The sequence below is a fragment of the Aotus nancymaae genome, unplaced genomic scaffold (genome assembly GCF_030222135.1).
Source record: "Aotus nancymaae isolate 86718 unplaced genomic scaffold, 86718_ANA_hifiasm-v0.15.2.pri h1tg000059l, whole genome shotgun sequence".
Classification (NCBI taxonomy): domain Eukaryota; kingdom Metazoa; phylum Chordata; class Mammalia; order Primates; family Aotidae; genus Aotus; species Aotus nancymaae.
In genome coordinates, this window is record NW_026988473.1 from 57676266 (window position 1) to 57697505 (window position 21240).

At 39.0% G+C, this 21240-nt stretch overlaps 1 protein-coding gene across 4 annotated transcripts in view; it reads right to left on the reverse strand.

Moving 5' to 3' along the window:
• The window catches only part of RAB6A (RAB6A, member RAS oncogene family), an 84951-nt gene that overhangs the window by 32164 nt on the left and 31547 nt on the right, over window positions 1-21240 (reverse strand). For 2 of the 4 annotated variants that reach the window (XM_021675077.2, XM_064365277.1), the window contains exons 2-5: window positions 19668-19726; window positions 7339-7392; window positions 4848-4953; window positions 2511-2622 (exon numbers count right to left, since the gene is read on the reverse strand). In XM_021675077.2, coding sequence (XP_021530752.1) covers window positions 2511-2622; window positions 4848-4953; window positions 7339-7392; window positions 19668-19726 — 331 coding nt within the window. Of the gene's footprint in view, window positions 1-2510; window positions 2623-4847; window positions 4954-5019; window positions 5126-7338; window positions 7393-19667; window positions 19727-21240 lie in introns of all 4 variants that reach the window. The other 2 variants (XM_021675078.2, XM_064365278.1) reach the window with 1 other exon arrangement.

Sequence of the window (21240 nt, forward strand, 5' to 3'; positions counted from 1 at the left end):
TACTGTTGGACATCTAGATTGATTTTTATTTTTTCGTATTACAAATAATGTTGCAAAACAGTATGGTCACCTTTTCACATTTCTGTGGGACCATCTGTGAGATATTGGGTCGATAACATTATTTTAAAGTTTAATATAATCCAACTGTTTCTCCCTAAAATTGTATATACATTTTCAGAGCATGAGAGTTCTTATTTATTCAACCTCTTAACATTACTGAGCATTTAAATCTTCTGAATCGTGGTCGATCTAATAGGTGAATATGCTCTTTATGTATTCAAACTTATCAATCTTTCCCTTTATGTCTTCGGGATTTCATGTCATGCTTATAAAAGGTCAAAATATAAAGATGATAAGAAAAATTAAGTCTTTTACCCATTTGAAAGTCATTTCAGTGGAATGAACAAGCTCTGTTTCTCTTAAACGTGAGCAGCTGAGAGATGATAGTCTGGCAAAGATTACCAAGAAAGATGGTAATTTCAAAGCAGCTGACAAATGTTACCTTAAAGAAAAATTATTATAAATATAATTTGGGGTTGGGCATGGTGGCTTACCCCTGTAACCCCAATACGTTGGGAAGCCGAGGTGGGAGGATCACCTGAGGTCAGGAGTTCAAGACCAGCCTGGACAACATGGTGAAAACCCATCACTACCAAAAAATACAAAAATTAGCCAGATGTGGTGGTGGGCTCTTGTAATCCCAGGTACTTGGGAGGCTGAGGCAGGAGAAATCACTTGAACCTGGGAGACGGAGGTTGCAGTGAGCCGAGACTATGCCATTGCACTCCAGCCTGAGCAAGAAGAGTGAAACTGTCTCAAAAACAAACAAACAAACAAAAAAACATATAATATATAATTTTGATAAGTTTCTATCATTTGTGTACTCAACTGAAATATTAAGCAATAAAAAAAACTAATCCTTATAACCATCCTCCTCAGATGACTCTGGCTATAGAGGGAAACAATTCAGATATACAATTTTTCTATTTAAAAATGACGGTACTGGCCAGGCATGGTGGCTCATGCCTGTAATTCCAGCACTTTGGGAGGCTAAAGCAGGTGGATCACAAGATCAGGAGTTCAGGACCAGCCTGGCCAAGATGGCGAAACCCCATCTCTACTAAAAATACAAAAATTAGCCAGGCATGGTGGGAGCTGTAATCCCAACTACTCAGGAGGCTGAAGCAACAGAATCACTTGAACCTGGGGTGGGAGGGGTGGTGTGTGGAGGTTGCAATGAGCTCAGATCACACCACTGCACTCCAGCCTGAATGACAGAGTAAGACTCCATCTCCCAAAAAAAAAAAAAAAAAGGAAGGTACCTAAGATGAAATCACTTTGAATTTACTTTTAAATTAAGAAAGACTTTTTTTGCAACTGTACTACCAATTCTTTTTTTTTTTTTTTTGAGATGGAATCTCACTGTGTCACCCAGGCTGGAATGCAGTGGCATAATCTTGGCTCAGTGCAACCTCTGCCCCCCGGGTTAAAGCAATTCTCCTTTCTCAGCCTCCCGAGTAACTGGGATTGCAGGCACCTGCCATCACTCCCGACTAATTTTTATATTTTTAGTAGAGATGGGTTTTTGCCATGTTGGCCAAGCTGGTCTCGAACTTCTGACCTCAGGTGATCCACCCACCTCGGCCTCCCAAAGTGCTGGGATCACGCGCATGAGCCACCACACCCAGCCTGTACGACCAATTCTAATTGAAGTACCATAGGCATAAATGGGCTTGAAATCTCCACAAGTCTTTTAACACTGGCTTTCTTTGCAACATTTGAATTAATATCACAAGTTCATTACCTAAATTTCAATATCCATCTCATGAATAAACAACTAATAATTAGTAAAAGCTCTTACTATCAAGTAGTATGGTCAAAACTATTTGAAGCAGAAAGAATATGCAGTAAATCCCTTAAGAATGCTGAAAGCAAATATTCAAGCCAAGGGTTCTACAGTGATTTGCATCCTGTGACTTGAATATTGCTTTGCTCATTTGACTAAGGTATCACAATCAAGCTATTCAGTGCAACTACAGAGTCTGGCTCAACCACACAATTTAAAACAACAAACACCCAAAAACCAAAATCCCATACCACTGAATTATAATGAATGTTTATAAGAAGACTACTAAGAGTCTGCATTTAATCATTATGAATAATTTTTAAAGATAAGGTTTGTTTTCCAAAGGGTTTGCTCTTTAACAAAACACTATTCATGCTTATGAGATCTAAAAAAATGCAAAATATTTACTGGCTTCATGTCTAAACAATCTTGCACAAGAGTTATTTACATATGGGCTTAAACAAAGTAAAATTCATTTTCCCTTAAGGACTGGGTGTTTAATGTTTACATTTGTATTTCAGGTTCCCATGCTAAAGAAAAGTAGGGGAGGACATAAACTTAAGGATTAGGCATGTCTCCTCTGAAATAAGTTTTCAGTGAACAAAAATAAAAGGCTGCATAACACAGAAATCAAACATTACACAAACATAAAATAACTCCATACCTCTTGTCAGCAAGGTCTGTTTTATTTCCTACTAGCATGATGATAACATCACTTCCTCTTTCTGTTCTGACATCATCAATCCATTTTGTAGTTTGCTGGAATGAGTTAACATCTGGCATAGGAGGGTAGACAGAGAGATTAGTGTTGTTGAAAAATGCCTCCCCAGGTGGTGGGCACCTCCCTCCAAAAAAGCCCTCAAACTTGGAAGGGGTCTGGCACATTAGTACCCCACTTTTAATGTGCCTGCAACATAACTCCATTTTATCTGATTACAACTGTCAGCAATTTAAACAAATTACAAGAATAAAATCTTCAAGGTTCCTTTTAAGAGTAGTTCAATGTAGTATTTAATTGGAAAAAAAAAAAAACTTCTTGAAATATAGGGACAGCTATGGCAGATAATATGGTGTCACATTGCCACAATGCTTTTTTGATCACTTACACATACCAAACGTGACAAAGAAAGCATTTTCAAAAGTATGTCAGCCAGTAAGTCCCAACACATCCAGAAAATTTTTAAAGCCTTTCAATAGTTTTCAACACCACTGTTTGCACTGTTTCCTCAGTTTGTGATCACTTTAACCTAAAGTTTATTTGTTTAATGCACCAGAAACATTTGCAACAGAATTTATTTTTTCTAGGGTTGGATTCTAAGAGTACTTCAACACTTATTACAGCAGCTAAAGAAAACAATATACTACTAATATTTTAATCACATTTGTGGAATTATAAAAAAAATACACCAGGTTTCACTTGCTTTGGTTAAAGTAAGCACAAACATTTTAAAGCTACAAAACTTGTCAATGCACAATATGAACATACTTCTTTAAAACAAACAGCAACCCAAAGTAAAGGTGCAAAGGAAAAAAGACTGCATATAGCACCTATCTCAAAAAAAAGTACTTGAATGCAATCTTCTAATTTTCCAGCACAATTATTCTTTATTAGATATGACTCCAGATTGAGGAGATATCAAAAAATGTATAGTAACAGTATTACTAGTCCAAATGAATAGATCCTTTGTCTATGTAAGATTTTTTTTTAGCCCAAGATACGACATCTGTGTAGAGTGGTAAATTTTTTAAAAATTTAAAAAGAAAGCCCCTTTTAAAAAACTTAAAAAGGGCTGGGCACAATGGCTCATGCCTGTGATCCTAGCACTTTGTTGTTGTTTTTGAGACTGAGTTTCACTCTTGTTGCCTAGGCTAGAGTGCAATGGCACCATCTCGGCTCACTGCAACCTCCACCTCCTGTGTTTAGGCAATTTTCCTGCCTCAGCCTCCCAAGTAGCTGGGATTACAGGCATGTGCCACCATACCTGGCTAATTTTATATTTTTAGTAGAGACGGGGTTTCATCGTGTTGGTTAGGCTGGTCTCGAACTCTCAACCTCAGGTGATCTGCCCTGGTTGGCCTCCCAAAGTGAGGGGATTACAGGCGTGAGCCACTGTGCCCAGGCTAATCCTAGCACTTTGGAAGGCTGAGGCAGGAGGATCACTTAAGCCCAGGAATTCAAGACCCTGGTTTTCCTATAAATTATAAACCACTATATGGAATAATGTTTAATATTGCCTAATGTATGTCATAAACCAATTTACAAAGGCAATTTCAATCACAAAGCATTTTCTTGTCAGTCACCAATACTTCATGGAAAATTCACAGTCACTTAAAAGGCCACAGGCATTATTCAATCTTCAGAAAAAAAAGAAAAAGCCTACTAGTTGTTTCACCTCTCATTTAAAATTTTTTTCTTGGAGGGAAATAAAAGTGTAATTTGTTAGCAATAAAGTCAGTCAGTCACAAAACCAAAATATGATTCAAATAAAAAAGATTAATAGAAAACTATGTGTTATGTTTTCTCTGTCTTCCTCTACAGAGAGAGAATGGCTGGAAGGGGAAAGCAGAGAAAAGCTGGCTAGCAGAAGCTTGTAATAGCCTCAATAGAAACCTTGGAGGATTCGGAAAACTTGGCAAGAGACTTAAATGCAGATTATTTTATTTTAGAGAAATCTGAGATCAAATTAAGTGAAGAGGAGACATTCCTCCAACTATAATTATGGTATGGCGTAGGAATAACAGGATACTAAGAAACCCTTGAAGAGAATTAGTAATTGGACCCAAAAGAAAATTTCTGGGGCAAAAAACCTGGCACAGTTAGATTTAAAGCACGTTGGTACAAACACCAAAGCAAGTATTTCTGACCTGGCTGGTATGTGATTTACTATGATAAAACTTATTTTTACATGCCAGTAAGGAAAACAAGCACAAGACAAGAACATGCATGCAGCTAAGCTAAAGGTTGAAAGAAGATTAGAAATGCATAATTCCCCCCACTCACTTGTGATATCATAAACAACAACTGCCACAGTGGAGTCACGAATGTAGCTAGGAATCAAGCTCCTGAACCGCTCTTGACCTGCTGTGTCCCATAATTGCAATCGTACCTAACAACAAAATCAGTCAAACAAGCAAGAAAAATATGAAAGGTCAACCCATTGCAATATACCTACTTGTGATATCGTAAACTACTACAGCTGCAGCAGAGTCACGGATGTAACTGGGAATGAGGCTACGGAAACGTTCCTGACCCGCAGTATCCCACAGCTGAAGCCTGATCTGTGAGATGGGAAAAAATAAATAAAAAAAAAAAAAACCAAACTAATACTAAAAAGAAAAAAAAAAAACAATGTGGGTTTTCTTTTTTTTTTAAGGGGGAGGGTGGGAAGGAAGTAGAAAGAAGATTCATGCAAGAGGTTGCAGGGAGTGAGGAATGAAAATAACACAAAACTCCTTTTTCAAAAGGGAGAAATATTAAAAATTTGTGTACTCTGAAAGTAAATGACTGGAAAATGTCACTGGGAAAGATTTCACAGAGTCAGAAATATGGCTTCCTTTTTTCCCTACTTAAAACCTATTTGAATCCCTATGTCTTCCCAGGTGGTGAAAAGTTGATGCTTAAATATAGAGAAAAAAACAAAAACCAACTAAGGTAGATGTCAATGAGCAGCCCAAGCTATCAGAGTAAAGGACTTAATGCTTCTTTGAAAGCTCTCAAGCTAAACTGTCACTTTCCTCTAAAACACTTTGAAATTGGGTCTTTACTGTGCTTGTATTTCTCCCATACATTTCTCCCCAGAGTCTCTGTGTGTGTGTGTGTGTGTGTGTGTGTGTGTGTGTGTGTGTGTGTGTGTGTGTGTGTGTGTACTGTAACAAAAAGGAGGAATACCTTTTTGCAGCCCTACTTAAAAATTTCTTTACCTACTATCTCATATCTATATTATTTCTCCCATACATTTCTCCCCAGAATGTGTGTGTAATGTAACAAAAAGGAAGAGTACCTTTTTGCAGCCCTACATAAACATTTCTTTACCTACTATCTCATATCTGTATTACAGGAAGAAAAGCCTGAGAGAGAGAGAATGTGTGTGTGTGTGTGTGTATGTATGTGTGTGTGTCTGTATAATGTAACAAAAAGGAGGAATACCTTTTTGAAGCCCTACATAAAAATTTCTTTATCTACTATCTCACATCTATTTAACAGGAAGAAAAGCCTGAAAATAAGCATCAAGTTCTTGCATCATGATAAAATTGTTTCCAAGCTTTCAAAAAAAATTTTTTTTTGAGACAGAGTCTCGCTCTTGTCGCCCAGGCTGGAGTGCAGTGGCGTGATCTCGGCTCACTGCAACCTCCTGCTCTCAGATTCAATCGATTCTCCTGCCTCAGCCTCCCAAGTAGCTGGGATTACAGGCGCCCGCCACTACGCCTGGCTAATTTTTGTACTTTTAGCAGAGAAGGGGTTTCGTCATGTTGGTCAGGCTTGTCTTGAACTCCTGACCTCATGTGATCCTCCTCCCTTGGCCTCCCAAAGTGCTGGGATTACAGGTGTGAGCCACCGCGCCCGGCCGCTTTCAAATTTGAAGAAATGACATGCTATACATCAAAACATAAAAGAGAACATTCTGGAAAAAAACAAATAAATCTAAGAAATAACACTGAAAATAAAATAATGTTTTTGGGTACAGGTCTCAAAATACTGCGTTAAGATATTCACAGATTTAGGTGACAAGAATCTCTTCAAGGGATAGTGGCTAGAATACAGATTTTACATTGTATTTAAAGAAAACATTCCAAAGGATGGAAGACAAAAATCCAACAAGTAATTTATACATTTACATATTACGTGTGTATGTGTGTGTGTGTGTGACAGAGTTTCGCTCTTGTTGCCCAGGCTGCAGTGCAGTGGTGTGATCTCAGCTCACTGCAACCTCCCACTCCCAAGGTTTAATCGATTCTCCTGCCTCAGCCTTCCAAGTAACTGGGATTACAGGCGCCCACCACCACGTCCGGCTAATTTTTTTTAATTTTTAGCAAAGATGGGGTTTCATCATGTTGGCCAGGCTGGTCTCAAACTCCTGACCTCAGGTGATCCACCCACCTCGGCCTCCCAAAGTGCTGGGATTACAGGAGTGAGCCACCACACCTGGCCCACATTACCTCTTTGTAGTCAGTTACTTTCATACACGTCCTACTCTGACAAAAAAAATCTTGAAGTTCACAAATTGAAATATTTTTGAATGCCTTAAGAGTGGCATTTAGAAGGTCTTTAGCAGTTTTAATTTCTTCATAAAAATTAAAGCTCTTTGTTTTCATTTTTCCAAATCAAGATGACTGCCAAGTACTACTCTAATAAGAGTTTTTCTCAACAACTGTAACTATCTTTGGTAACTTTACTAAGCATTTCTCATGGTGACAATCATTGATTATAACTCTGATCACAGTTTCCAAACCTGGAATGTTGCAAAAAATTGCACACTGAAAATATTACTCACTGTTCGATCCTCCAAGTACATTGTTTTTGATAAAAAGTCAATGCCAATTGTTGCCTGTAAAACAAAACAAAGAAGTTAACAAATAATAATAGTTTAATGGTGACCAGTAGTTTAAGATTCAAATGGGATCCATGATTGTAGAAGAAATAATGAACAAACCAATACAACATAGCCAATTAAGAACAAACAAAATTTGAAGTGATAATGGTTTCCATGTATTCAGCACTTGCTTCATGTTGGAGATCGTGTTTTAAGCCTTTCGTTTTGTTTTAGTTTTTTCTGAGATGGAGTTTTGCTTTTGTTGCCCAGGCTGGAGTGCAGTGGCTCGATCTTGGCTCATGGCAACCACCGCCTCCTAGGGTCAAGCGATTCTCTTACCGAGTAGCTGGGATTACAGGCATGTGACACCACACCCAGCTAATTTTTTGTATTTTTAGTAGAGACGAGGTCTCTCCATGTTGGTCAGGCTGGTCTTGAACACCCAACCTTAGGCGTTCCACCTGCCTCAGCCTCCCAAAGTACTGGGATTACAGGCATGAGCCATCGCACCCAGCTGTTTTAAGCCTTTTACATGATCATCTCTAATCTTTATACATTCCTGCCAGTAGTTTTTTCTCATCCCTATTTTTCTCATTTTACAAATAATAAGATAATGACAACTTTAGTTTAAATATTTGTATTTGAACTCTAGTTTGAATATCTGATTGCTCCCCACTCAGAATGGCACATATTTGCCCCAACAGCGGTTTTATAAAATATTGCTGATATAAACAACTATTCTGCCTGACCTCCTACATAGTGGTTTGTCAACTGTCCTGATGTCATAGACAGCCAGAGACTCACAAACATTATAACATTCCATAAAAGACATGATTTTTCCAATATAAAATAAAAGTCACTAGGTAAGGAAAATAAGTTTTCCTCTCTACCGCACAATGATAGCTTCCTTCTGTGGTGAAAACACATGTAAAGTTCTATGCCTAGCTGCTATTTTCCCTATCAAGAGAAAATGGTGAAATAATAAGAGAAGAAAAAGAAGGTAGACTAGAAAAAAGAAGGGAAAAAAAAGTCCAAAATTAATTAGGGGAGATAAAGAAAAAGAATGGAAGAAAGACAAATGATTCAAGAAAGAGGAAGTTGATATGGACTCTATTTTAGAAGTTTAATCATCTCATTAATAAATGTTTGTGTGCAAATATGCTATGTATATATGTATGTGTGTGTACATACATATTTTTCCCCTAAATACCTCTGTGCCCTATTCCTTAAAACAGAAACTAGTTGAGACTATGCATTTAAAATATGAGTTATTAAGAATTTTAAATTCTTTTTTTTTTCTTCTTTTTTTTGAGACGGAGTTTCTCTCGTTACCCAGGCTGGAGTGCAATGGTGCGATCTCGGCTCACCGCAACCTCCGCCTCCTGGGTTCAAGCAATTCTCCTGCCTCAGTCTCTCAAGTAGCTGGGACTACAGGCGCGTGCCACCACACCCAGCTAATTTTTTTGTATTTTTAGTAGAGACAGGGTTTCACCATGTTGACCAGTATGGTCTCGATCTCTTGACCTCGTGATCCACCCTCCTCGGCCTCCCAAAGTGCTGGGATTATAGGTGTGAGCCACCGCGCCCGGCCTAAGAATTTTAAATTCTTAAACAAACAAAAATTAGATCAGGAAAGTGGTCCATCCAATTGGGGATTTTATTTCTGTTGGCAAAAAAATAGAACTCTGTGTGTGTGATAGTTGAATTCTCACAAGATCTGATGGTTTTACCACTCTGTGCTTCTCCTTGTTGTCACCATGTGAAGAAGGACATGCTTGCTTCCCCTTCTGACATAGTTGTAAGTTTCCTGAGATCTCCCCAGTCATGTGGAATTGTGAGTCTTTCTTTTATAAATGACCCAGTCTCAGGTATGCCTTTATTAGCAGTATCAGAACGAACTAATACATGTGTCTTCTTTAATTTCTCCCAGCAGTGTTTTATATAGTCTTATGCTGTTTGTTAAATTTGTTCCTAAGTATTTTATTCTTTTCTGATGCTTCTGCAAGTAATTTTTTTTTTTTTTTTTTTTTGGAATGGAGTCTTGCTCTGTCACCCAGGCTGGAGTGCAGTGGCACAATCTCAGCTCACTGCAACCTCCACCTCTCTGGTTCAAATAATTCCCCTGCCTCAGCCTCCCGAGTAGCTGGGATTACAGATGTATGCCACCACATCCAGCTAATTTTTTTGTATATTTAGTAGAGGCGGAGTTTCACCATGTTAGCCAGACTGGTCTTGAACTCCTGACCTCAGGCAATCTGCCCACCTCGGCCTCCCAAAGTGCTGGAATTACAGGCATAAGCCACCGCGCCCAGCCTGTAAATAAAATTTAAATAACATTTGTATTATCTTTTTTTTGGAGACAGAGTCTCACATTCTGTTGCCCAGGCTACCATACAGGGGTGTGATTTTGGCTCATTGCAGCCTCAACCTCCTGGCTCAAGTGATGCTCTAGGGTAGCTGGGACTACAGGTGCATGCCACCACACCCCAACAATTTTTGTATTTTTTTGGTAGAGACAGGGTTTTGCTATGTTGTCCAGGCTGGTCTGGAACTCCTAGGCTCAAGAGAACCTCCCCTATTGGCCTTCCAAAGTGCTGGGATTATAGGCATGAGCCACTGCGCCCCGCCTAAAGATAGTATCTTTATATGACAAACCAATGCAATGTTGGTAAGTCTTTACACGTTTTCACATATATTCAAGAATGAGGCCAGTCTCAGTGGCTCATGCCTGTAATCCCAGCACTTTGGGAGGCAGAGGCAGAGGGATCATCTGAGGTCAGGAGTTCGAGATCAGCCTTACCAATAAGGTGAAACCCCGTCTCTACTAAAAATACAAAAATTAGCTGGGCGTGGTGGCGGGTGCCTATAGTCCCAGCTACTTGGAAGGCTAAGACAGGAGAATTGCTTGAATCCAAGAAGCAGAGGTTTCAGTAAGCGGAGATCGTGCCACTGCACTCCAGCCTGGGCGACAGCAAGAGACTCTTTCTCAAAAGAAAAAAGAAAAACAAGAAAGGAACAGTAAATTACGTATCTACTAAGTGCCAATTTATACACATTGCCTCATTTAGTTATTTATTTGTTATTTATTTATTTATTTAGAGACAGAGTCTAGCTCTGTCGCCCAGGATGGAGTGCAGTGGCATGATCTTGGTTCACTGTAACTTCTGCCTCCTGGGTTCAAGCAATTCTCCTGCCTCAGCCTCTCAAGTAGCTGGCATTACAGGCATTCACCACCAAGCCCCACTGATTTTTGTATTATTAGAAGAGATGGGGTTTCACCATGTTGGCCAGGCTGGTCTTGAACTCCTGGCCTCAAGTGATTCCCCTGCCTCGGGCTCCCAAAGTGCTGGAATTATAGACATGAGCCAATGCCCCCAGCTTGTTCATCAAATATTTATTAAGGACGTACTTGCAAATACTGTGTAAGGTACTAGAGATAGTGATGAACAAGCATGCAGTTGGTCTCTACCCAAACTGGAAGGTAGACATTTAAAAATCATGTAAACCTGTCCATATTCATCAGTAGTATTTACTGAACTCTAGTCCTTCCAAATACTGGGGCGGGGAGGGGGTGGATTTATTTCTTGTTTGATAGAGTCTTGCTCTGTCACCCAGGCTGGAGTGTAATGAGGCAATCTTGACGCACTGCAACCTCCGTCTCCTGGGTTCAAGCAATTCTCTTGCCTCAGCTTCCCAAGTAGCTGGGACTAAAGGTGTGTGCCACCAAGCCCAGCTAATTTTTATATTTTTCAGTAAAGATGGGTTTTTCACTGTATGTTGGCCAGGTTGATCTTGAACTCCTGACTTCAAGTGATCTGCCCTTACCTTGGCCTACGAACGTGCTAGGATTACAGCCGTGAGCCACTGTGCCTGGCCAAAAGAAATATTTATTGATTGCCTGCTAGGCACCGTCATTAGGAGCTGAGAATTCTGTGGTAAAGAATAAAAAGCAGACAAGAATCTATGCCCTTGCAGAGGTTACAGTCTGCTAAGACAGACAAACAGTAAGCTAATTAAGTAAAATAGTATGTTAGAGAGTAGTATAAGAGGAAAAAAAAAAAACAGGAAAAGGACAACAGAAAATATTATGGTATTGTGTCAATATTTTTAGATAGGAATACTCAATAAAGGCTAAGAAAATGACTCTCACCACCCCTACCCACATATCTATATACTCTAAACCAGCACCTTGCATTTCAATACATAAGATTTCTTTTGCTTTTTAGTCATATAAATACCAAAAACTTTATGTATGTCAATTCCTGTGCAGTAAATATTTCTAACAAATAGGTTTTTAAAGAAAAAACTGTTTCTCAAATTCCATATAAATGCTTATACATTTCTCATTCACTTTGACTTAATATGGGATCGCTGCATATAGGCTGCAGAAAGTTCACACTCAAGAACAGCTATGTAGGCCAGGCACGGTGGCTCATGGCTGTAATACCAGCACTTTGGGAGGCCAAGGCAGATGGTTCATGAGGTCAGAAGATTGAGGCCATCCTGGCTAACACGGTGAAACCCCATCTCCACCAAAAATACAAAAAATTAGCCAGGTGTGGTGGCACGTGACTGTAGTCCCACCTACTTGGGAGCCCAAGGCAGGGAATCGCTTGAACCCACGAGGTGGAGGTTGATGTGAGCTGAGATCGCGCCACTGCACCCTAGCCTGGGCAACAGAGCGAGACGCCATCTCGAAAAACAAAAACAAAAAAGAACAGCTATGTAAAGCATGTAAAACGACAGCAATTCAAAAGGTGATTTCAAAAGCAAAGAAAGATATCCCACTGAACACTCATTTTCTCTTCATGACAAAAACATTCACTTGAGAATATATCAAAGTACATTTATTGATATAAATAGGCAACATCACAGGCCGGGCGCGGTGGCTCAAGCCTGTAATCCCAGCACTTTGGGAGGCCGAGGCGGGTGGATCATGAGGTCGAGAGATCGAGACCATCCTGGTCAACATGGTGAAACCCCGTCTCTATTAATACAAAAAAATTAGCTGGGCACGGTGGCGCGTGCCTGTAATCCCAGCTACTCAGGAGGCTGAGGCAGGAGAATTGCCTGAACCCAGGAGGCGGAGGTTGCGGTGAGCCGAGATCGCGCCATTGCACTCCAGCCTGGGTAACAAGAGCGAGACTCCGTCTCAAAAAAATAAAAAATAAAAAAATAAAAAATAAAATAAATAGGCAACATCACAAAGCTGACTGAAAGTAAATTTTCCAATATATAAGTTAAGAACAGTACTCTCCCATGTGTGTACCTATGCAACAATCTTGCATGTTCTTCACATGTACCCCAAAACCTAAATGCAATTAAAAAAATAAATAATAATAAAAAAGAACAGTACTTTCTTCCTCCTCTAAAAATGGCAAATTGTGACTTACAAATTATGCAGCTAGGTAGTACTATAAAGGCCACAATCATTATCATGCTAAGAACATGTTTTCCTAAATATATTTCTTTACAGCACTTTTGACTAGATTAATAAATTATGACTGCTAATTGTCCAACCTCTCCCCAGAAGAAGTTCCATGACAGTAAGGTTGGTTTATTTGTTCACTGCAGTATGCTGTATTCCCAGGGTACAGAATAGTGCCTGGTATATAACAAAAACTCCAGGAAATAAAGAATAATTGAGGTGTTGAGAATGATAAATGCCAGAGAAGATAAGACTTTGCACAGTTAGAGACTAGCTTTTGATAGGAAGAGGGCATTTACTGCAGTATACTGGAATGAAAGAGGATTGGTACAAATACTGTTTCATGTACACAACTGATGTGGTAAGAAAAATAAATAAGGGCATTCTTGCCTTATACCTTCCATTTCTCTAAGAAGCAAAGTCTTCAAAGTAAGGGTCAAAGAAGAGTTATAAAGTGGTAAAGTTCAGGTTTGAGGAGTACAGAATAAGTATGAAATAGTTACTCTGTGAAGAGTGCCTGGTAAACTCATAAACTAGTTGACACTAGCGACATTAATGTATTCTAGAACCAATGAGGAGAAATGAGATGACTAGGTTCATAACACAGATTTTGCCAGATAGGTGATTGAACCAAAGAGAAGTGTATTAGTCTGTTTTACACTAATAAAAGACATACCCAAGACTGGGCAATTTATACAGAAAAGGAGGTTTAATAGACTTACAGTTCCACGTGGCTGGGGAGGTCTCATAATCATAGTGCAAGGCTAAAGGCACTTCTTACATGGTGGCAGCAAGAGAGAATGAGAGCCAAGCAAAAAGGGTTTCCCTTTTTATGAAACCATCGGATATCGTGAGACTTATTCATTACCATGAGAACAGTATATAGGAAACCACCCCCAATGACTCAATTAACTTCCACTGGGTCTCTCCGACAACTCATGGGAATTATGGGAGCTACAATTCAAGATGAGATTTGAGTGGGGACATAGCCAAATCATATCAAGAGGCTAGAAAGTTAAAGAATTTCCCAGGGAGTCTAAGCTAAAAAAGGAGAAAGGTAAGACAGAAGACATAGGACTGGATGTTTAAAAATAACATGGAAGGGCCAGGCATGGTGGCTCATGCCTATAATCCCAGAACTTTGGGAGGCCGAGGCAGGCAGACTACTTGAGCTCAGGAGTTTGCCATAATTCTGGGCAACATGGCAAGATCCTGTCTCTACTAAAAGTACAAAAATGGCCAGGCATGGTGGCTCAGTCCTGTAATCCCAGCACTTTGGGAGGCCGAAGCAGGCAGATCACAAGGTCAGAAGTTTAAGACCAGCCTGACCAACACGGTGAAACCCTGTCTCTACTAAAAATACAAAAATTAGCCGGGTATGGTGGCACATGCCTGTAATCCCAGCTACTTAGGAGGCTGAGACAGGAAAATTGCTTGAACCCTCAAGTGGGAAGTTGCAGTGAGCCGAGATTGCGCCACTGTACCCCAGCCTGGGCGACAGAGCAAGACTCCGTCTCAAAACACAAAACAAAAAAATTAGTCAAGCGTGGTGGTGCACACCTGTAGTTCCAGCTACTCGGGAGGCTGAGGCAGGAGAATCACCTGAACCCAGGAGGCGGAGGTTGCAGTGAGCCGAGATCGAGCCACTGTACTCCAGCCTGGGTGAAAGAACGAGACTCCATCTCAAAAAAAAAAAAAAAAGCTGGGCATAGTTGTGCACACCTGTAGTCCCAGCTACTCAGGAGGCTGAAGTGGGAGGATCGCTTGAGCCTAGTGGGCAGAGGCTGCAGTGAGCCAAGATCTCACCACTGCACTCCAGCCTAGGTGACATAGTGAAACCTGTCTTAAAAAAAAAAAAAAAATTAAAAACAAGTGTTTTTTTTACAAAATGAAAAAATAAAAAATTAAATTAAAATAACACGGAGGAAACAATGGGTTGAAGGTTTTAATGTGATCCACTAGAGTAGAAACTATTATAGTAAAAGTACCTGAATAAAAAAAATTGGAAGGACAGAAGATTGAGGTCTGAGAAGACAATATATGATTTTTGGAGAAGGTTGAGATTATGGAAATGAAAAGTACAGAAGGCTAGTAGATGGTCTATGTGAACATTATAGTTGTCTAAAATGCTGACAGATTATAATGAAGAAGAGTACCATGAAAACAAGTGCTAAAGTATGCAAAGAAAGAAAGAACACAATGTTGTTCTCAATGGTAAATGACGATAATCACAAAAGAATAGAGCTTTTGGTCAGGTGTGGTGGCTCATCCCTGTAATCCCAGCACTTTGGGAGGCTGAGGCAGGAGGATCTCTTGAGCCTCAAGACCTGGGCAAGATGGCAAAAACTATCTGTAAAAAAAAAAAAAATTTTTTTTTTTTTTTTTTTGAGATGGAGTTTTGCTCTTGTTGTCCAGGCTGGAGTGCAGTGGCTCAATCTTGGCTCACCGCAACCTCCACCTCCTGGGTTCAAGCGATTCTCCTGCCTCAACCACCCAAGTAGCTGGGATTACAGGCATGTGCCACCATGCCCGGCTAATTTTTTGTATTTTTAGTAGAGATGGGGTTTCACCATGTTAGCCAGGATGGTCTCGATCTCTTGACCTTGTGATCCACCCGCCTTGGCCTCCCAAAGTACTGGGATTACAGTTGTGAGCCACTGCGCCCGGCCAAAAAAAATTTTTTTTAATTAGCTGGGAGTGGCAGCATGTATCTGTAGTCTCAGCTACTTGGGAAACTGAGGCAGGAGGATCCCATTAGCCCAAGAATTCAAGGTGGCAATGAGCTATGATCATGCCACTGCACTCCAGCCTGGGCGACAAAGCAATACTCCCATCTCTTAAAAGAAAAAGAATAGTTTTTTTCCCAAAAAAGAATAGAGTCATCATCCATATATGATTCTCACTTTACAAATGTGAAAATACAGATTCTGAAAATTTTAATAATTAGTCTAAACCCATCCAACTACCAAATGGTAGAACTAAGATGTAAATAAAGATGCTTCCAATTCTAAGGCTCATTATATAGTTTTCCTAGAAAGAAATGCCCATGTTTTTGTTCTTCAGGAAGATTCAATTCAGAAGCCATATTCCTGAAATAAATACTTCAAATGTAAAAAATATATATACTAAGAGGATTTGGATTTTAAGTTTACCCTAAAACCTTTCTGAAAAATAAAAATGGTTTGATAATAATCGAGACAGCACCAGTTAATAACTCTATGGAAATTAACCATTCCTTTGATCAGACTAACATCTGCTATATTACTAAGACAAAGCAATTGAAGACAAGTTTTTTTCTTTAATCTATAGAATGATGAGAAATGAAATCAAGTTTTTATGCTAACTACATTATAATATGTGTAAAATGGATAAGTAGATTGAGTAATTTTTCTTTTTTTAACTTAATTTTTTTTAATAAGACAATTTGAATCTATGCTCCTCAACTGTTTAATAAAAACATTTTATAATTGAAAAGTAATGGTAATTTAGAAAATTTTTTTTCAAAAAGTTAATATGGGGCCGGGCACGGTGGCTCACACCTGTAATCCCAGCACTTTGGGAGGCCGAAGCGGGTGGATCACCTGAGGTCAGGAGTTCGAGACCAGTCTGACCAATATGGTGAAACCCCATCTCTATTTAAAAAAAAACAAAAAAACAAAGAGTTAACATGGGCCAGGCGTGGTGGCTCACTCCTGTAATCACAGCACTTTGGGAGGCCGAGGCGGGCGGATCACAAGGTAAAGAGATCAAGACCATCCTGGCCAACATGGTAAAACCCCGTCTCTACTAAAAAATACAAAAAATTAGCTGGGCGTGGTGGCACGTGCCTGTAGTCCCAGATACTCGGGAAGCTGAGGCAGGAGTATTGCTTGAATCTGGGAGGCGGAGGTTGCAGTGAGCCAAGATCTCACCACCACACTCCAGCCTGGCAACAGAGAGAGAGTCCATCTCAAAAAATAAAATAAAAATTTTTTTTTAAATATGGTAAAAGATTCAGTGTGCTTAGTGCCTCAAAGTACTTGCTCTTAAGATTACAAATTTATTCCTTTTTGTTTGTTCTTTGTGTTTTTTTTTGTATTGAAACTGTGTACGTTGTGAGGGCAGACATCCGTTCTTGTTCCTAATCTTAGAATGCGTTCAGCCTTTCATCATTAAGTATATTAGATGAGGCACTTTTTATAGACGCTCGTTACCATTTTGAAGTTTCCTTCTATTCCTAGTTTGCTGTTGTATGCTTTTATCATGAAAGGTTGCTGGATTTTGTCAAATGCTTTTTACATGTACATTGAAACGATCATGTGATTTTGTCCTTTATTCTATTCAAATAATGTATTATGTTGATTGCTTTTTGTATATTCCACTTGATAAATGATACACAGGCCAGGTGTGGTCTGGCCTATAATAATAAAATAATACTGTATAATAATAAAAATAATAGTGTATAATCCTTTTAACATGTTGCTGGATTCAGTTTGGTAGTATTTTATCGACAATTTTTGTGTTTATATTCATAAGGGATATTGGTTTGTAGTTTAATTTTGATTATTTTGTCTGGGTTGAGTATTAGAGTAACACGGACCTCACAGAATGAGTTGGGTAGTGTTCTCTTCTATTTTTCAGAAGAGTTTTATAAACTACTGATGTTATTCTCTAAAGGTTTCATAGAATTGACCAATGAAACTATCTGATGCTGTAATTTTCTATGTGATCAGAAAAGTTTTTATTACTAATTCTCTCTACTTATTATAGATATATTCAGATTTTCTATTTCTTCTTGAGATAGTTTTAGTAGACTGTGTCTTTCTTGGAATTCATCCATTTTATCTAAGTCATCTAATTAGTTAGTATGTAATTGTTCATAGCATTCCATTATAACCCTTTTTCTTTCTTTCTTTTTTTTTTTTTTATATCTCAGCTGTGCAGAGATCTTTTTTTTTTTTTTAAGAGATAGAATCTCTTTGTTATCTAGGCTGTAGTGCAGTGGTACGATGCCAGCTCACTGCAACCTCTGTCTCCCAGGTTCAAGTGATTCTCCTGGCTCAGCTACACAAGCAACTGGGATTACATTATGCCTAGCTAATTTTTGTATTTTTAGTAGAAATGGAGTTTTGTCACATTGGTCAAGCTGGTCTTGAACATCTGACCTCAGATAATCCACCTGCCTCAGCCTCTCAAAGTGCTGGGATTATAGGCCTGAACCACTGCTCCCAGCCAACCCTTTTTATTTCTGTATAGTTGGCAGCAATGTTCCCTCTTTTCTGATTTTAGAAAATGAGTCTTCTTTTTTTCTTCATCAGTCTAGCTATAGTCAATTTTGTTGATCTTTTCAAAGAACCACTTTTAGTTTCATTGATTTCCTCCATTGTTTTTCTGTTCTCTCTTTCACATATTTCTGCTTTAACCTTTATTAGCTTCTGTATTAAGCATATCTTTTTACTTTCTATAGTTTTGATGTTTTGACATCAGGGTCCTTGCTAACACTGGAGGGACTGCCCCTGCCAGGATTAGTTTTTTCCTTACAGATAGTGAACTCACCTGTGAGTACTCCTTTCATAGGCAAACCAACCATACTAAAGTCAATACAGTGCCATCTCCTCTATGACACTGAGGGCCAATACTACACTGCCCTAATCACCTGGGCCAAGTACTAGACAACTAGAAATAGCACCTCGATCCCAGAACCCCTGAAATCATCTGAACTAGCTAATCCTAAACCTGCTTACCCTGTCTTGTGTGCCTCTTTCCTTTGAAACCACAATCAAGGCTTTTGCCCACATTTCCCCAACCACCTGCCTTCTAAATGACCCAGTGTTTCCCCATGTGGCCTGCTTTAGCATGGCATGCCCTCTCCTCAGGATCTGTGAGAATAATAAACTATTTTTTCAATGGCAATCACCTCCTGATCTATTGACCTCACCATACAGGAATAATAATAAAACCTCCATTTTAAAGTAGCCTTTTCTTTCTGTTTGTTTTGGGTTTGGTTTTCTTCTAGTTTCTTAAAGTAGAATTTTAGACTATTTATTTAATATCTTTTTTCTTTTCTGTATAGCACTGCATTAGTTGTATACCGTAAGTTTTGATGCTGTGTTTTCTTGATTAATCTCAAAGCATTTTCTAATTTCTCTTGTGATTTCATCTTTGACATTAATTATTAAGGAGTGTATTGTTTAATTTCCACAGATTTATGAATTTCCCAAATTTCTTTCTGTTAACTATTTCTAATTTCATTACTCATTTATTCTTAATTTCAAGTGTAGATAAAAATGCCACAGAACCTGTAATCCCAGCACTTTCGGAAGCCAAGGCAGGTGGATCACAAGGTTAGGAGTTCAAGACCAGCCTTACCAACATGGTGAAACCCCATCTCTACTAAAAATACAAAAATTAGCCAGGCATGCTGGCATGCGCCTGTAATCCCAGCTACTCAGGAGGCTGAGGCAGGAGAATCTCAAACCCGGGAGGTAGAGGTTGCAGTGAGTTGAGATCGTGTCACTGCACTCCAGCCCAGCCTGGGCAACAGAGAGAGACTCTATCTCAAAAAAAAAAAAAAAAGAAAGTCACAGAATCCTAGACTTGGACAAAATCTATAGAGAATATCCACCATTACTTCTAATGCCATCCTAGATGATATTAGAGATATATTTCAACAGACTTTGGAAGAGACAAAAGAAATCAAATAATAAAGTGATTTATCCTGGGACTGGAAAAAATCATTTATACTTTGTATTTATACAGCATTTTACAGATTATAGAAAGTACTTTTACATCCATAACTGCATGTAAATAATTTTTTAAAAATATCTTGAATATTACTTATAACACAAAATAGACAACAAATAAATTGGCAAAAACAAAATACCTGATAGGTGTTGTCAAAACTGTCATACATGAATCTGGTGATTAAGGATGTTTTTCCAACTGAAATGAAAAGAAAAACAGATTTGCTCAGTGAACACATTACATTGGGTTCTCAGAAAATTTTTCTACAGAGAACTGCAATTAAAGTCAATGGGAAATATTTGCAATCGTTCTACCAAAATAATTAAAAACCATGTAGCCCCAAGATTGTCAAAATGACTTTCTCCAAACATAGACAACAATCACCCAAATTAAAAGCACAGATAAACAGCATATAGTTAAAAGTTGAAAACACTCTGTTATTATATTTGACATTCCTAATTCACAAAAGGCCAAGTAGGTGTTTACTTGGCCTTAAAAAAAAAGAATTAAGGGAGGCTTAGGTCCACTTCATCTAACAAATCAAAGTATAATCCTTGGGAGTAGAAAGGCAAAAGACAGTCTTAGAAGGGGTATGAGGGCTACAAGAACAACACTGTTTAAGAGTGAGAAAAAGTGGCCAGGCACAGTTGCTCACTCGTGTAATCTCAACACTTTGGGAGGCTGAAGCAGGCGGATCATGAGGTTGAGATATCAAGACCATCCTGGCTAACATGGTGAAACCCCGCCTCTACTGAAAATACAAAAATCAGCTGGGTGTGGTGGCACGTGCCGTAGTCTCAGCTACTTGGGAGGCTGAGGCAGGAGAATTGCTTGAACCCAGAAGGTAGAGGTTGCAGTGAGCCGAGATCATGCCACTGTACTGCAGCCTCCAGCCAAGCAACAGAGTGAGACTCCATTTCAAAAAAAAAAAAAAACTGAGAAAAAGTGACAAGAGAAGCTGTTTTAAAAATCATTTCAAAATCAAATACATCCCTCTACCTCTCTGGCAGGGAATTCTCAAAGATCCATAACTTTACTTTGAATTTTAGGTTAATCCATATGAAAGTGTGACAAGGTCAAAAGCAGTGGAATGCTGGCAATTTCTTTACCAATGAGCACATTCTCCAAGGGCAAAAACCATATTTCATTATTTTTCTATTTTGCCAGTGGCTTGGCAATGACTCAAAATACAAAATGAATGCAAAAAATGTATCAATTAGAAAGGAACCGGGTAAATCAACATCTCTAATGCTCCCCAAAATGTACTTTTTGGGCAGTTAAGAACCATACATAGTCAGTCATATTTTATTGTGAATTAAGTAACTTTTGATTTCAAACCAGTTTTTAGAGACCAGATCTGGCCTCTACCTATCCCCTTCTTATATGCCATATGAAAACCTGAGGAAAAAACTGGGCCAAACAACAAAAAGGCCCACAAAATTATCTACTCCAAAATGTCTTATTCAGAAGAGCCTAAAATAGCAGGCTGAAAAGAAGAGCTATAACTAGTTTCCCTAGATGCTAGCCAAAAGCAAAACTGATGTTTGGGAAGAAGCCACTTTTTTATCTTTTGCCTTTGAGACAGTCTCAATCTGTTGTTACCCAGGCTGCAGTGCAGTAGTGCAATCATGGCTCACTGCAGCCTCTGCCTCCCAGGCTGAAGCACTCCTCCCACTTGAGCCTTGCAAGTAGCTAGAACCACAGACATGTGC